General features: G+C 46.1%; 1 protein-coding gene across 3 annotated transcripts in view; it reads right to left on the bottom strand.

The window, feature by feature from the left end:
- Nucleotides 1-17,720, bottom strand: part of DDR2 (discoidin domain receptor tyrosine kinase 2) — a 74,072-nt gene that overhangs the window by 49,953 nt on the left and 6,399 nt on the right. For all 3 annotated transcript variants that reach the window (XR_014549823.1, XR_014549824.1, XM_083621381.1), the window contains exon 2: nucleotides 5,221-5,316. Coding sequence is in view for 1 of the 3 variants with exons in the window: in XM_083621381.1 (XP_083477507.1) it covers nucleotides 5,221-5,302 (82 nt within the window). In the remaining 2 variants the exon portion in view is untranslated. The remainder of the gene's footprint in view (nucleotides 1-5,220; nucleotides 5,317-17,720) is intronic.

Below are 17,720 nucleotides of genomic sequence, written 5' to 3'. Positions count from 1 at the left end.
CTGGTTTTGGGACCGAGACGGCTCTGGTTGCCCTAACAGATGATCTCCGTAGACAACTGGATCGAGGCGGGTCAGGACTGCTGATCCTTTTAGATTTGTCAGCAGCGACGGTCATCTCCAGGCTTGACTACTGTAATTCGCTCTACGCGGGGCTGCCCTTGAAGCTGTCCCAGAAACTCCAGAGGGTGCAGAATGCTGCAGCGAGGCTCCTCACGGGGTCTCTGCCACGGGAGCATATTCACCCAGTGCTTTTCAAGCTGCACTGGCTCCCGGTGGAGTACAGGGTCAGATTTAAGGTGCTGCTTTTGACCTTTAAAGCCCTTCACGGCCTAGGACCCTCGTACCTACGGGACCGCCTCTCCTGGTATGCCCCACGGAGAGCCTCAAGGTCCATAAATAGCAACACCCTAGTGGTCCCAGGCCCTAAGGAAGTCAGATTAGCCTCAACCAGAGCCAGGGCCTTTTCAGCACTGGCTCCGGCCTGGTGGAACGCTCTGCCTCATGAGACCAGGGCCTTGCGGGATCTGATTTCTTTCCGCAGGGCCTGTAAGACAGAGTTGTTCTGCCTGGCCTTTGGCTTGGAGCCAATTTGATTCCCTCCCTCCCTTTCTTTCTTTTTTCCTTTCCTTCTCCTCCTGCGATGAGGCTACATTTTAATGTTTTAATGTTTCCATATTTTAATGTTGTATTTTAATGTTGTTTTTAAGTTGTAAACATTCAATTTGTTTTTATTATTGCTTGTAAGCCGCTCTGAGCCCGGCCTTGGCTGGGGAGGGCGGGGTATAAATAAATATTATTATTATTATTATTATTATTATTATTATTATTATTATTACCACAATGACTCCAGCCTAAGATAGAATACTGTTTTTCTAATCTTTCTAATCTATTTTTCATTATAATTACGAGTACTAATTTATATAATGTGAAGTTTAGCTGGTGCATCATGCTACCTGTCAGAGCTTTTGAATGCGCGTTCCTTAATATTAGGATGCTTGAGTTGAGATTCCTGCATTGCAGGGGGTTGGACTAGATGACCCTCAGGGTCCCTTCAGATCTACAATTCTATGATTCTAAGCAGCAATAACGACCAGATAAAAGCCATATATAGCTCTGTCTTCCTCGAAGCTCTTTAAAGCCCTAGGAGCCTTCCAGAGGGAGATCTGTGAGCGGTGAAAGACTGTTTGCCATCAGGGGGTGGGTGGTTTCCCCTGTGCTTCCCCACTTCCAGACCGAGGAACCTTCGGAAGGGAGTTGCTGCTATGGGCACTATGTAGATGTGTAACGAGCTGAACAGAGTGAAAGATTATGAGTTATTGGGGTGGGGAGAATGTGTGTATGAACCTAAGAGTGCATAGTTTATCTTTTGGTTCCTATTTTGTTTTATAAATAATAAATGCTGTATTGATTAGTTAATCATATAATATGACTTTTGCTTTAATTGTGATGTTTAGCGTGTTGTTTAACTGTAGCTTTGTTAACAGTGTTTTATAGATTGTAATTGTTTCACTGATGATTTGTTAATTTTCTATATGATTTATGCTGTATTTGTTATATTCTATAATGTTCTGCCAGGGACGCGGGTGGCGCTGTGGGTTAAACCACAGAGCCTAGGACTTGCCGATCAGAAGGTTGGCGGTTCAAATCCCCGCGACGGGGTGAGCTCCCGTTGCTCAGTGCCAACCTAGCAGTTCGAAAGCATGTCAAAGTGCAAGTAGATAAATAGGTCCCGCTCCGGCGGGAAGGTAAACAGCGTTTCCGTGGGCTGCTCTGGTTCGCCAGAAGCGGCTTAGTCCTGCTGGCCACATGACCCGGAAGCTGTACACCGGCTCTCTCGGCCAGTAAAGCAAGATGAGCGCCGCAACCCCAGAGTCGGCCACGACTGGACCTAATGGTCAGGGGTCCCTTTACCTTTACCTATAATGTTCTGCCATGTCACTGTTATTTATTGTTTGTAAATGGCATGGAAATATAATAAATCATATCAAATCAGATATGTAGAAGTTAAAGTGGAACCTGCATCTTGAGTCCATTTCTGCATATCTCTAGCCCATGAATTAAATCCTAAAGTTTTGTAGCGATGAGAAGGAATATGTTTAAAATGTGTGCACTGTTTAACTGTGAGAGTCTCAGATCCTGTAAGGGCTCACTTAATTTGGAGTTAATTACTCACTTTTGAAAAAGACACCTCTGCAAATACTGATACCATGTCATAACTTCAGTCTCAAACCTGATTTGAATCTCTTGTTTAATTAAATTCTTGAATTTTTTAAAATCACATTTGTCATTTATACCATTTTTTAGTTTCTAAAGTGCTGTCAAATTCTTTCCACTAGTTTTCACTGGGTTTTCCAGTGGTAGACTTGAGTTGAAAGAATATAGAGTACTCTAAACATCATTTGAAATGCATTCCCATACACACTTTTAGTCAATTTTTCATTCCTGAACTGCCTGCTGGAAGCACCCCTACCAATATGTTTGAAATCTAGAATTATAATATTTGGCATTTACACAGCACTCTGCAATATTCAAGTAACTTCTCATACATTATTTTCAATAGTTCTGTAATATACACCAGTATCACCCCAAATTGTAGGTGGGTGGCAGAGGCAAGATGTGGACTAGAGAACGTCCTGACTTGTAGACCCTACAGCAACTGAATAGTTAAACATTAAATACATTTTAATTGGAAAGATACAGAGACTGAGCTGAGTGAGCACTGGAAGGACAGCTCAGTAAAGCCCTTCTGCAAGCTCACTTCCCCAACACCTTCTTCCCAGTTTGGAAATGGAAAACTACCAGTGCCTACAATGTGTGGCTGCTTTTGATTTGCAAGAGACTAGCCAAGAAGCTTCAAGCAGGCCTTGAGCTACCTGAGCATTATTTTTCATGCTTAGCTGCCAAGAGAGCTTCTCAAAGGGCTGCTTGTTCCACAATGTTTACTGTCTGACCGCTGGCCTCAGCCCAAAGCTCTGTCCATTACCTGCCAGCAAACTACTTCGTAGCAAACTGAACTACACGGGATGAGGAAGGTGCAGCATTTTTGAATCACTTATGGAGCCAAACACATTCCAACACATTCAGTACAGCCTACACATCTTCCAACAGTGGTTTAAAAATACTGGACCAGAAATGGGGAGCCTGTGGCCCTCCTGTTGTTGTTAGACTCAAGCTCTCATCATCCCTGGCCAGCATGACCAATGGGTAGGGATGATGGGAGTTGTACTCCTGCTACAACTGGAAATTTGCAGGTTCCCAGTCCCCTGCACTAGAGACCTTTGGGTTGCCCAGGAAACTGATTGGCAGTAGTTTCAGGACACGGAAAAAGAAAATGCTGTTCTAGATTTAAAGGTAAAGGTAAAGGGACCCCTGACTGTTAGGTCCAGTCGTGACCGACTCTGGGGTTGGCCAAGGAAGCCGGCGTACAGCTTCCGGGTCATGTGGCCAGCATGACTAAGCCGCTTCTGGCGAACCAGAGCAGCACATGGAAACGCCGTTTACCTTCCTGCCGGAGCGGTACCTATTTATCTACTTGCAATTTGACGTGCTTTCGAACTGCTAGGTTGGCAGGAGCAGGGACCGAGCAACGGGAGCTCACCCCGTCGCGGGGATTCGAACCGCCGACCTCCTGATTGGCAATTTTGATTACTGTACAGTATTTGGGAAATGAAGGGAGAGAGACTGAGGGGAGAGAGACTTTCTGCAGGCAATGGCTTTTCCGTGCCCCACCTTCTAGCCCCTGGAGCCTTTCCCAGACCATGACTTTGAGAACAGAAGAAGCATCTGGGAAGAGAGGAATTCAGGGGTAGTTTTTAATAATAATTTTACAAGTTGTGTGTCCTTGTTTCTCAGTTTGACCATTTTACATGGTTTTGTGCGTTTTGTGGTATTTTATGCATTGTGATTTGCTGTTATTGATTATAGATTAGTAATTCTTTATTGTAATTGATAAGTGTAAACTGTTTAATTATTGTTTGCTGATGTTTAATTTTACTGTTTACTAGTGGATTCTAATGGACTATTGAATATTGCTTTATTTGATATGTTGTTTATTTTAAAGTTATTGTGACTTTTTATATAGGATCTGATTGTTACTATTAATGTTTGATGTTTTATTATTATTTTTATGTGTGTTGGAAGCCACCCAGAGTGGCTGGGGCAACCCAGCCAGGTGGGCAGGTTATAAATAATATTCATTTATGTATTTATTTGGAAGAATCCAAGCTGCAGAGGAATTCCTGTGGCTGAGCTAAGGTCATCAAAGAACAACAGGAAGCAATTGAGGGACATTAACAATACAAGAGAACTCCTTCTCCCTTGCCTTGAGGTTTGAACAGAGACTGGGGATTTGGACGGTTGCCAGGGTAATTGCTCTGGGAGCAAGGGTGGCTGGGAAAAAGGAGGAGGAAGAAGGGCTGAAATCCTGTCCCTGGGGGGAAAAGCCCCTCTTGAAAGGACTATGCTATAAGTTCTGGGATCCCTCCATGAAGACTGAAGGTGTAAATAGGTAAATAAACCATATTTCTTAAAGCCACGACAGTCTCCGCCATGTATTGTATTCTTCAAATGGACACAGAACCTATGTGTGTGCCTGGGCTCTTGGCAGAGAGAGGGGCAGGCACCCATCCTTTGTAACAATACTTTTTCTCTCAGTGAATAATTAACAGGGTGGAATTAGCTGCCACAAGACGTGGTGTTGGCCAGTGGCTTCAATGGGTTTAAAGAGCAATTACACAAATGCATGGTGGACAGGGCCACCAGGTTGGCTATGACAGCTAAATGGAACTTCTGTGTTCCAAGGAAGGAAGCTCACCTCCCAGTTTCAGATGCTGTTGTCCTCATGTCTTGCTTTTGGCCTTCCTAGTGTTATGAAAACCAGCCACAATTAGAAACAGGATGCTGGATTCAATGAGCTTTGTGCAGGGAATCTTCTTTGGATTCTTAGGGGACCCAAACTTGTTAACTTTTGTATGCCATGAGAGCTAACCTTTATGGAGGTCTGAGGGCAAGCAGCTTAATCAAGAATCATACATGGAACCTGTTAGCTGTGATAAGCCCAATTTAGTGTTAAATAACATCAAAAGGTACAACTCATGACCACCAGTAACTATATTTACAATACTGCTCAGAAGTATTATATGCAATGGGACTTACTTCCAGGTAGGCTACATCTCTTAGTTTGTGGACCTGATACTGAGAAGCAGCATTTTCATCCCTTACCTGGATTGACCTGAGTTTTCACAGCACTTGGAACAGCCAGCAGGATCAGCAGAGCTATCAGTGTCTGGGGAGGAGTAAGCATCTTCAGTTTCGTACCTATGGCAGCCAAAATAAGAAATCAGGAGACACACAGAAGGCATAATTAAGACTGCAGTCGTATGCTGACTTCCCTGGGAATAAAGCCCATTGAACAGTGCACAGTGAGGCCTCATCCACACTTTCACTTCTTCCACCGCTTTTCCCCAGGGGAATCCGCTCTCTACCACTGAATCTGAGCAAACGACAATTGCATTTTCTATGGATTTATGTTTGCTCCGATTCAGTGCTAAAGAACAGGTTTTCCTGGGGAAAGCGGCCAAATAAACAGAAAACCATAGAATCATAGAATCATAGAGTTGGAAGAGACCACAAGGGCCATCGAGTCCAACCCCCTGCCAAGCAGGAAACACCATCAGAGCACTCCTGACATATGGTTGTCAAGCCTCTGCTTAAAGACCTCCAAAGAAGGAGACTCCACCACACTCCTTGGCAGCAAATTCCACTGTCGAACAGCTCTTACTGTCAGGAAGTTCTTCCTAATGTTTAGGTGGAATCTTCTTTCTTGTAGTCTCGAATACATGCCTAGAAAGCACGTGAGAATCAGAAGTGTAGATAAGCCCTGAGTTTTAGTTCAAAGTAAACACGCAGAGAGTTGCCCCTTAAGACTTTGATTGCGTTCAAGGCTAGCTTAAGTCGAAGAGTTAAAAGTCCAACCACACATGTATCTTACTGTATGCAGCACAGCAGAATAACACATTAAATTATACATGCTGTGTATACATTACCAGATTAAAACTCACCTAGGTCCTTTCCTTCCCCCCTCCACCAGTTCAGATTAAAGTTGGTTTTGGGGGAAACACATTAAAATGCAGTATGTTGTAAGATGCAACACCATAGATATGGGTTGTGGCTAATGTGTGTATACCACTTCCCAAACCAGCAGCGGGAGCACACAGCATGCAGAATAAATGGAGTGTGCTCACAGCTCAAATGTTTAACAAGATGCTATTTTCCAATCTGTAGCCAGAGCAGAGCTAGAATGCCTTTTCAAATGCAAATGTCTTGAGCATTGCTTTTTCCAAGGGTTATCTGACAGAGGACACTTAAGAAAGGGCGGACTTTCGGAAACTCCAGGTATAAAGGAATTTTTCAGACACAGAAAGTGGAATCAGCAGAAATGATATATAGGCTGCGAGGTGTCCTAGGCTTGCCATTTGTCCTCTTTTTCTAGGACACATCCTCTTTTTCATGAGTAGAGACATCATAGCAATCCATAGTTAAAAGCAGAAGTCATCAAATGTGTCCTTTTTTGCTCTTCAAAATATGGCAACCCTAGAAATTCTGTTCTGCACTTTACACCTTTGTAGACCATGAAGATGTTTGGCTAGACCTTTTCAGTCTCCACTCTAAGACATCCCTAAATAAAGAAAGGAACTAACTGCAATTTTCCGGTGAAAGGCCTACTTCTTGAACCATCCACCAAGTATAGCTTAGGTAGGGTTGCCATACGTCTGGTTTCTCCCTGACAGGTCCTCTTTTTCAGGAGTGAAATTTCAGTCTGGGCAGATTTTTTGAATTTGCCAAAATGTCCAGGTTTTTGCAAACAGAGCCAGGAAGTGTGCGTGCGAGGATCACTCTTAACATTTTTCTATTTCTATGATGCACCTGCATGGTGGATGTTGGGATTGGGCTCACGGTCCAATGGCAGATCAAACGGCTGCCACCTGGACCTCTCTGAGCTGTTGGCCATGCCAGTGCCCAGTAAGCTGCCCGTGAGCAGGTGGAAAAGACTCCCTTAGGAGGGGGGTCTCTCTCTGTCTCCCCTTCTCCCCCACCCCTGTATAAGGCAGCCCTGTATAAGGACGTTTTAAAATGTTTAATGTTTTATTATGCTTTTATATATGTTGGAGTGGGGCAGATGGGTGGGGTATTATTATTATTATAGGATGTCCCTACTTTCATCAGAGAAACGTTGGAGGGTATGGTGTGCGCACACACCGTGGATGGCAAGGGGGCTCCGCATTCTCTTTTTTGCTCTTCAAAATATGGCAACCCTAGCTTAGGGGAATTTGGATTAGTTTATTTCTGTTTGATTTAGGGCTTAGCCACACTTACCTTTGGCCCCACTTTTTCAAGGCACAGGTCCGTGCTTTACTGCTCCATGCCCCAGAGTGTTTGCCACAAAAACTCAAATTTAGTAAACTTGTATTATTTTAAAGAAAGAATTAAGTTTGCATGATTGGATTTTTATTGATCTCTGTTATGGTAAAGGACCGCTGGACAGTTACGTCCAGTCAAATTTGACTAAGGAGTGCGGCATCTTCAAGCTGAGGGAGCTTGAAAGCAGACAGCTTTTCTGGGTCATGTGGCCAGCATGACTAAACCACTTTCTGGTGCACAGAACACTGTGACAAGTGCCAGAGCGCATGGAAATGCTGCTTACCTTGCCACCTCAGAGGTACCTATTTATCTACTCGTGCTGGTATGCTTTCGAACTGCTCGGTTGGCAGGGGCTGGGACAGAGCAACGGGAGCTCATCCCGTCATGGGGATTCAAACTGTTGACCTTCCGATAAGCAAGCCCAAGAGGCTTAGTGGTTTAGACCACAGCACCACCTGCATCCCATATATCTGTTAGAATATAGCACCTACTTATTACACTGCTTTAATGTGAACTGAGATGAAAAATAAGCCATTTCTATGTTGAAATTAGTTCAGGCCCAGGAAGAATGCAGGAAGCTGCCTTATACTACCCAAGTCAGACCAGGGATCCATCGAACTCAGTACTGCCTACACTGACTGGCAGTGGCAGTCAAGGGTTTCAGGCACACAGCATCCCCAGCCCTACATGGAACCTTGGATCTTTCACATGCAAAACTGGTGCTCTGTCACTGAGCTATGACCCTTCCCCAAAGTGGGAATTTCTGGCCCATAATCACATTTGAAAATTGTCCTAGAAATCCACAGACCCCTTAAAGGGAGGGCTGAATGTACAAGGGTTTTGGATCAGACACGCCTTCTTCCCACTTTTGCTCTTAAGGGAATTAGGAAAACCCTACTAACTAGGAAAGCAAGAGATAAAAATCCTACTAAGAATCCGACTTGAGATTTCAACCTGTCTGCAATTTCCCTGACCAGATGAAATGATTTAGAAGCATATTGTATTTGGGACAGTAACTGAGGGGTCCAGGCAAAACCAGCAGGGATGCCTCTCCCTGTTACATTCTTGGCATAGGTCATTTTTCAGGGCCTGAAGATGGATGGAAATTGCTCACGCTCAACCTTCACCAACTTGGTGCCCTCCAGACATTTTGGACTACAATTCCTAGCAGCCCCAGCCATCACAGCTTTATCATCCAGAAAAACTTGGGCCGTTGTTTTCTTATGCTGCAAGTCTTCTAGAACTACTTGAATAGACATGCATAAACATGTGCTGCTTTTAATCACATGGGCTCTTGATTCTTTTGTGTGAATGTGTTTAGATTTTATTGTATTATTTTATTTTTAACGGCAATCATTGGTTGAAGGGCAGTAAACAATGTTTACAGTGAAGTAACTAATAAGAAATAAATGCACCCCCAATCAAAGCTGAACTAGAGCTTTATAGTATCATAGAATCATTGAATTGTAGAGTTGGAAGGGACCCTGAGGGTCATCTAGTCCAACCCTCTGCAATGCAGGAATCTCAACTAAAGTATCCATGACTGGTGGTCATCCAACCTCCAAAGAAGGAGAGTCCACCACCTCCGAGGGAGTCCGTTCCACGGTTGAACTGCTCTTAACATCAAAAAGCTCTTCCTGATGTTTAGCCAGAATCTCCTTTCTCGTAACTTGAAGCCCTTGGTTTGGGTCCTACCCTACAGAACAGGAGAAAACATACTTGCTCCATCTTCCATTTGACAGCCGCTTATATATTTGAAGATGGCTGTCATATCCTCTCAGTCTCCTCTTATCCAGCCTAACATACTCAACTCCCTCAACCTTTCCTCAAAAGGCTTGGTTTCCACACCCTTGATCATCTTGGTCACCCTCCTCTGCACACGTTCCAACTTGTCAGTATCTTTCTTAAATTGTGGTGCCCAGAACTGGACACGGTACTCCAGGTGTGGTTCAACCAAATAATAATAGAATGGTACTATGATTTCTATCAATCTGGACACTAGACTTTGATGCAGCCTAGAATATTATTCACAGTTTTTACTTCTGAATCACGCTGTTGACTCATGTTAAGCTTGCGGTCTACTAATACCCCTACATCCTTTTCACATGTACTACTGGCAATCCAGGTATCCCACATCTTAAATTTGTGCATCTGGTTCTTTCTGCCTAAATGCAGAACCTTACATTTGTACCTATTGAGATTCATTTTGTTAATTTGGGCCCATTCCTTATACATGCCCTTCTTAAATCTCAGCTCATCTGTAAGAGCTTTAGCAGCCACATCGGTTTCCTTAGATGCCTCCTTCTGTTATTTCTTGTTAGAATTGTCTGCGTTTATGAGGTTATTTGGGTTATTTGTGGGGCATAGGAATTTATCCATTTCCCCCCCCCCTTCAAAATCTAGTCCGGCCCCCCACAAGGTCTGAGGGACAGTGGACCGGCCACCTGCTGAAAAAGTTTGCTGACCCCTGGCTTAACTTCTTGCTCTCACTGAACCAGTAACTTTTCTTGATACTTTTCTAGGCAAGAAGGGTTTCTTGGCAAGAAGTAAGCAATAAGCCCTCGGCTGCGGACAATTTCCCAATAACCCCTCTAACCCCTCGCAAGCACACAAACCACCCCTTTAAGCATAGCTCAGCTAATTATGCAAAACTTGCTACCAATCCAGGAGCAACCCCCCCCCCAGACAATTAAAGATCCAGAAGCAATGTAAACAAAGAACATAAACAAAGAAGGAGATGCAGAAAGGCAAAACAGATCTGGAAAGCAGAGCCCGTGGCAGCCAATTTCCTAAACAGATACCGTAAATTTCGCTCCAAAACACGCACTTTTTTGCTCCTAGAAAGTAAGGGAAAATGCCTGTGCGTGTTATGGAGCGAATGCACGGATCGGAGCCATGGCTGCCATCAGTCAAGCAAAGCGGGAGCCGCTTACACACTCTACGAGGCTCTCGCTTTGCTTGCTTTAAAGCGACCTGGAGCCGGGGAGGAGGGAGGGAAGGAGAGTCATGGCAGCAAAGCCGGCAGCAGCCGCTTACACGGGAGGAGGGACGGAGCTAGCAAAAGTCCGTGCGCTCTCTAAACAGAGCAGTGAGGCTGCAGAGGGATGGCAGGAAAGATAAAATTTAAGCAACCAGCAGCAAAATAAAACCAACCTCGAGCTCTGAGCCAGCGCAGTGAAAACCAGGAAGTAAAAAAAAAGGCTGGGGAGGGCATGAGGGAGAGGGGGAAACTTCGCAAATCCCCCCCCCCCCCCCCGCGTCTCAGCTGATCCGCGGGACAGAGCAGCTTATTTTCAGGCAGGATAGATTTGAGCATTGTCTGGGTCCTAGTGCCCCTACCGCTTTTTTGTGCTCCATTCTATTGCTGCTGGTGGCTGCTTATCATTCAGGCTGCAAGGAGGAGCGCTTTTACACAGCTAATGGCGAATCCCCTGCAATCCAAGTCCTCCTCACTTGCTCAAATCTATTCTGCCTCAAAACAAGGAGCGGAAGGAAAAGGCTGCAAACTGTTAAATGGAAAAAAAACCCAGGCACAGGGCAAATACCTTAAGTATACCTTTAAAGCAACAGTGCTCTTCCCCCCCCCCCCCCCCCGCTCAGCTCGCAGAAAAGCTCCTTCTCCACACACCCCACGCGTGCTCCTTGTCCCTTGAGTTCTTTTCCTTCCCTCCCCACTTAAAACGTGGTTACAAAGCATGGATCCACATGGATCCTCAGGATTTTTGCACTGGGTCACCCCAAATTCACCATCAGATCACATAGCATTTCCATGGCTATAGCCTGCACCAAAAAACACACACGCACCCACTGTTTCATGGGGCCGCAATGGCGCAAAAACGTTACAAAGCATGGATCCACATGGATCCTCAGGATTTTTGCATTGGGCTACCCCAAACTCACTGTCAGATCACATGTCTGTGGCCACAGCATGAACCATAAAAATCATACATCCACTGTTTCGTTTAGAATATTTTTTCCTTGTTTTCCTCCTCTAAAAACTACATGCGTGTTATGGTCAGATGCGTGTTATAGAGCGAAAAATACGGTACTTTTGCTGCCTTTGCCTTCTATTTGCTTTGCCTTCTTCATTTTTCTTCCCTCACATCCCCCCCCACACACCTTTTCATTTTTATTTTCTGGTGGTGTTTACATTGTTGGTTTCCCCTAAACAGCATCCCTCCATATTAAAAGGGAAGGTTTTTAAAATATATATATATATTAAGGAGTTTGTCTGCTTGCTTGCTATCCCTCCTTCCCACCCTTTGATAAAAAGGGAGAGATTGAGGAGATGGGGGAAATGGAGGGGAAATTTATCTGACTGCCTCATGCTGAATTGGAAGGTTGGGTACTGTGAGATTGATGGGGAGTGTGTTTGTTCGCAAGCAGTGCAATCAAATGTGTGTCTACTCACAAACAAGCCCCACTCAGTTCAATGGGGCTTACTCCCAAGAAAGTAGAAGTAAGTTTAGTTGAACTCAGTGGCGCTTATGCATGCATAAAATTCCACTCAGACCTCTGAGTGGGGAAGCAGATGCAACTTGACTAGGAAATCACTTAAACTACTCTTAAATTAATTGAAAATATATTCAGTATATCATATGGAAGTTTATTTAATGTTTTTACTAAATCTACTACTTCCTTAAATTTTAAATATGCCCACAAAACTGCACAGAACAGTAATATATTCCCCAGAAATCTTTAATGGTTTAGTATCAGGGGTCAGCAAACTTTTTCAGCAGGGGGCCGGTCCACTGTCCCTCAGACCTTGTGGGGGGCCGGACTATTTTTTTTGGGGGGGTGAACGGATTCCTATGCCCCACAAATAACCCAGAGATGCATTTTAAATAAAAGGACACATTCTACTCATGTAAAAACACACTGATTCCCAGACCGTCCGCAGGCCAGATTGAGAAGGCAATTGGGCCAGATCCAGCCCCCGGGCCTTAGGTTGCCTACCCATGGTTTAGTTGAAGCAGAGGTGCTGAGACATGGGGGGCAGATCGTCGTGTGCGCATGATTTCACATGTGTCAGGAGGCTGCAAGGCCCTGGGAGGCCCACCACCACCACAGGGAGAGTTGGCATGTATGAGCTGAAGCATGTTATGAGACATCGTGATATCTCAAAATATTGTGCTATTTAGGTGGTGATACATCACAGTGTTGAAAACTGTCGCCCAGCCCTACTCTCTTCCTTTGCACATGAGACATATTCAAATACTGATCTCCCATTTGCACAATACGATGTATCCTGCTCAACTAGCCTGTTGTACAATAAGCAAAATTCAGAGGTGCCATCTTATTTTGATAGCATAAGAAATAGAAGTGGAAGCACAACTCAGTTTTGAACTGCTCATCTCCAAAATACCCTGAAGGACTAGCTGGGTTGGAAACACATGGGATCGATAAATATTTTTCTGCCTACTCCATTGTTTATTGCTTCTGCTTCCAGTTACTGTTAAAAGCACAGAAGTAATGCCTAAAAAAGAAGTTGGCAGCCTCATTTGTTAATATAGCTGAAATCTATTTCTGGCATATTTTATAGAGCCCCAAGAATTATTTTAAAATTCATTAGAATGTTTACAATGTGAATACTGAAAGGCAAGAATAGAGAGAATGAAATAAAATCAGCTCCTCAACCTAAAACAATGGAACATTCCAAGTGTTTACCCAAAGACACACACTTAAATCATATGACTCAGCTTAGGGTTTTGATTTTTTGGCAAATTTCCTAAAAATAGCTCAAAAACTTCATTATTTTTTAGCTCAACAACTCCCCCCCCCCCCCGGTGCTATTTTTCTAGAAAAAGAGGTGCCGGAACGCACCAAGAATGCCCCCCTCTTTTTCTTAGAATAGCACTGATGCCCACCTGAGAGGTGCCAGAACTGAGTTCTGGTGAATTCTCTCTGAAAAAAAGCCCTGTCAACAACTGTTGTGTCCAGATTCTCACTTTTTGAAACATGGCGACCATAACTCAGTTGGGCTCACTCCCAGTGCCCTAGGCTATTGACCCCACTCCCTTCAGCTAACTAGAATGGCTCATTGAAAGAAAGGCCCTTTGTTTATGCTCAGGTGCATGTCCTTAATCAGCACATCTGCCTATGCAGAAAGAAAGTGTCCCTGGTTTACCAGGGCCCAGCAGGCTCAGAGTTGCAGCGATAGGATAAATAGCATTTTGAGCCAGGGGTGCCATTGGTCACCTCCCCCCTCCATGGCCAGCACTGCAGGGCTGCCCAGAGGGTGTATGGGGCAGGGCACACCTAGGGGTTGGCCAAGTTCCCAGGCCCCGGAGGGTGCAAAAATTGTGCCTCTCCACTCTGGCTTGGAGCGGATCAGAGCCCATCCACACACTCCCTGGGCTGCTCCTCCACTGCTCTGGTTGGCTCAGGCTCCTCTGGCAAGGGTGCAAAGGAGGGGGGTGCCAGTAAAACTCCTTGCCCAGGGCACAAGGGCGCCTAGGTTCACCTCTGGATCCAGGTGTGCTGTTATGGGCCCTCATGCTGTTCCCTGCAAGAACCCATTCGTGTGTGTACAAAGCTGAGGGCCACAGGCAATTACATATATTTTTAATCAAAATGTTACTGGAATTTTTGGCATAAGAAGATTAAAACCAGCAAAGTATAAAAAAGAAAATGCAACAAACCATACCGCTGTAGTTGCACTGAGTAATACAGAACGTGGTAAGTACCTAGGGACAATACTAAAAGGAGGATTCAGGAAGAACCATGAATTAAGCTGCATCAAAAGAACCACATGCGAGAACTACCACATACACAGACCACACATTATTGCCTACCACTCCTCCTAGCCTTGGGATTAAGCAAAACGATAGAAGCGCTACATTCTTTTTAACGTGGGGAAACAGGAACAGGGATTGGGTTGTCCTTCACTTGAGGGCCTATTCCAAATATCAACCCCTCTTAGTGGAGCTTCTTTCTGCTCCCTGGGACTCAGTCTCATGGGTCTTCTGGCTGTGGCCTTCCCCACTCACTCAGAAGGGAAGGATTCCTGCCTGAAAGCCTGGCCTCATATGGCATTCCTGTGACTTTTCCTCTGGAATTTGCCACAGAGAATTACCCTCCAGTGGCACCTTGTCTGGAAATCTCAGGAGGTGTCCACTCGCCATTGGTGGCCAATGGTCCACCCAGGAACTGAGGCAGGGGAGCCCTTGCTTTGTGTGGGCCTGCGGGAAACTGCCCCCATGGCTTCCCACCCCACAACCCCTGGGCAGCGCTGCAGCTTTTTGCAGTGTTGCCAAGTTGTGTGGCTTGTGCAGGGTTGCCAAACCTAGCAGTGCAGCAGACCCGCTACTCCCAGGGATGCCTGTGAAAAGCGCCCAGGCCCAGCTGCCGCCTCTTTGCTGCTCTGTTTTCTGGGATCCCAGTGAAGTCTCTGCCATGTGGGGCAGGTGGCTCTCACAGGATGGCTCCCATCGCCTTGTAGGCTTTTAGTCTCAGGGTGGTGATGATCATGCCAAGGTTGCAGGTTTGATCCCAATATGAGACAGTGCATATTTCTGCATTGCACTAGATCAGTGATGGCGAACCTTTTAGAGGCCGAGTGCCCAAACTGCAACCCAAAACCCACTTATTTATCACAAAGTGCCAACACGGCAATTTAACCTGTATATCTCATTTTTTCTGTGTGTTTCACATTTCTTTTTTATGACTGCTGTTGTAATAAATAATCCTTCATAAAATTTATTCCATTACATTCTTCATTAAATTATATTTCTATTGATATATAATTTTATGGTATAACTCAGTGCTTTTTTTCTAAAACAATGTTTAGGGGTACTCTCATTTTGACTCAATAAAATCACCACTGGGGGGGAAATACAGTTCAAACTGGGAAAAATAAATACAGTGGTACCTCAGTTTTTCAACAGCTTAGTTCTCGAACTACTTGGAAACTGAACACATCAAACCCAGAAATCCATGTTCCGGTTTTGGAACTTTTTTCAGAAGCCGAGCATGCTCTGTTCTGAGTAGAACTTCTATTTGGAGTGCCACACTTCTGTTCTCCTAGTGAGGGAAGGCAGGCTGGGCAGCAAGCAAGCAGGCACCTGCCGCCCTCCAGCGCTGGGTCCCTCTGCCGCTGCTGCCACAACAGCAACCACCCCTCCTCCAGCTCTGGCAGCCCCGGCGCTGAGCGAGGCAAGGCTGGGCCGGGGGCAAGTGGGCAGGCAAGGGATGTTGCCACACACACCCCCCTCAGCCTGCTCCTGCTTGCAGGCAAGTAGGAGGGGGATCGGGCTGCTCAGCTGCGGAAGTGCAGGCTCCACCACACTTTCCATTGAGGGCTTCGCAGCTGCACTCCCCTCAAGGGAGAAGTTTAAAGGAGCCCCCACCTCCTCACCAGATCCCCTGCAGCCCCTGAAGGCAGCCAGGCTGAATAGTTGCTGGGGTTGGGGAAGGTGGAGGCAGCCCGGAAGCTGCACCTGAGAGGCCCTGCACCACCTGAAGCCAGCCAGGCGCTCCTCAGCTGAGCTGCCTGATCCTGCTCCTACTTGCCTGCAAGAGGAGTGGAAGCTAGGGCCCTGCTGGGGCGATGGCACGGTGCCCACAGAGAGGACTCCAAGTGCCCTCTCTGGCACTGTGCCATAGGTTCGCTACCACTGCACTAGACGGTCCTTAGAGTGCCTTCCAACTCTCTGATTCTATTATGTTCAGGAGATGCACAAAATGACTCCTGCTGCAAGCTCTTCTTCTTGGGCCCCAACGCTCCCTCCTCAGCTGCGCCTCTCCTGGAGGGGCATCCCTAGTTCTAAAGGGAAGGGATCCCTATAGACTGCTGTCTCCCAAGATGCTGCTGCTGCTGCCTTCTTCCCTTCCTGCTTTTTTAAGCACTGAAAATACACTTAATATTCCATTCATTTGCCACACATCTTGTTTGTGCTACAGCATGCTTAAGGTATCAAAACATATCAAAGACCTCCCTTATTTCCTAGGCTTTGTAACTGATATAGCAGGTACTCAGAGCTCATGAATCCGTTTAAAAACTCTTAAAGTGGAACAACGTTCCTGTAAAAAGCCAACTTAGATTTTCTGTACAGTTGACTCACCTCCCTTTAGCTTTCTTTGCACTTACAATTTGCCATCACCAGAACTGAGGATATTCATTCTACTTGTTCAGAAGCTTGCTACACCAGCGCAGATCTCATTCCACCTAGATACCTTCTTCCAAGTTTCTATCATTCATGGTTGTGAGTCTTCCATAAGGAAACTTATGGACATGGTCTGCTGAACCCTCCAAAATCTGGTGGAGGCTGGCTAGTCAGACCTCTTTGTGTTCAGCAGCTTCAGGATCCTTTACAGATCCCCCTGCCATCATGCTACTGCCCCCCACACCTTCAAACTCCATCATCTGGAGGGCACTAGGTTGGCGAAGGCTGGTCTAACATATAGAAGTAAAAAAACAGATGGGAATGACGTTGCAAGGAATACAAATACACAAAGCTCCAATCTAAACAATGGTCGGCCGTTTACACACACACCCTTGGTTGTCTGGCAATCCTGGAACCTAGGACATTGACTTGATGTGCATTCCTCTCCACAGAGCACAATTTATTCATTTGGAGCATTTGTACCCTACTCTTATGCCAGAAAGGCTCCCAGAGTGGCAGCAGCGGAGTGCATGCCCACACGGCCTGAGGCGCACCCCCGAGGGGGGTGGGGCGCAGAAGGTGACCTCCGCGCACCACAGTTCAGGGTAGGAGAGGGGCAGGGAAGTTGCCACCCACTCTCCTCCTGCTCTCCACTGCTGGGTCAGGGCAGACTCGGTGGTGGAGCTGCTACAGCCAGGCCAAAGCCAAAGAGAGTGGGAGGCAGCCTTGCTGCCCACATTCCCCCTTCTCTCTGCGGCCAGGCGTCCCTTGCTGCGGCTGAGGTGGGCTGCTCTCCACCGCCGGGTCAGATGTGGCCCGGTGGCAGAGCTGCTGTGGCTGGGCGCAAGGTGTGCTGCGGCTGAGGAGAGTGTGGCAGTGCTGCCGCCCACTTCCTGTTCTCAGCCTGACTTGCTGGCGGAGCTGCGCCAGGCATGAACGCCACAGCCAAGGGGCAGCTCCGATGAAGGAACCTGCTGTGGGGGTGCCTGTTTGCGCCCCTCACAAAATTGTGCCCGCGGCCAAGGCCCCCACAGCCTGCCCCCATGCTATGCCTCTGCAGAGTGGCTCTCATATCATCAGTTTTTAAATAACAAGGCCTGGCTATAGGCTTACCATCTAAAAGGCATGACTCATGAGGAAAGGGGCAGGGAGGAAAGCGAGGAAAAGCTCACTTTGGTGCCAAAACTTAGGGCTTAT

The sequence above is a fragment of the Podarcis filfolensis genome, assembly GCF_964270895.1.
Source record: "Podarcis filfolensis genome assembly, chromosome: 6".
Classification (NCBI taxonomy): domain Eukaryota; kingdom Metazoa; phylum Chordata; class Lepidosauria; order Squamata; family Lacertidae; genus Podarcis; species Podarcis filfolensis.
Note: the sequence above shows the minus strand (reverse complement) of the source record. Positions and strands in the feature narration are given on the sequence as shown.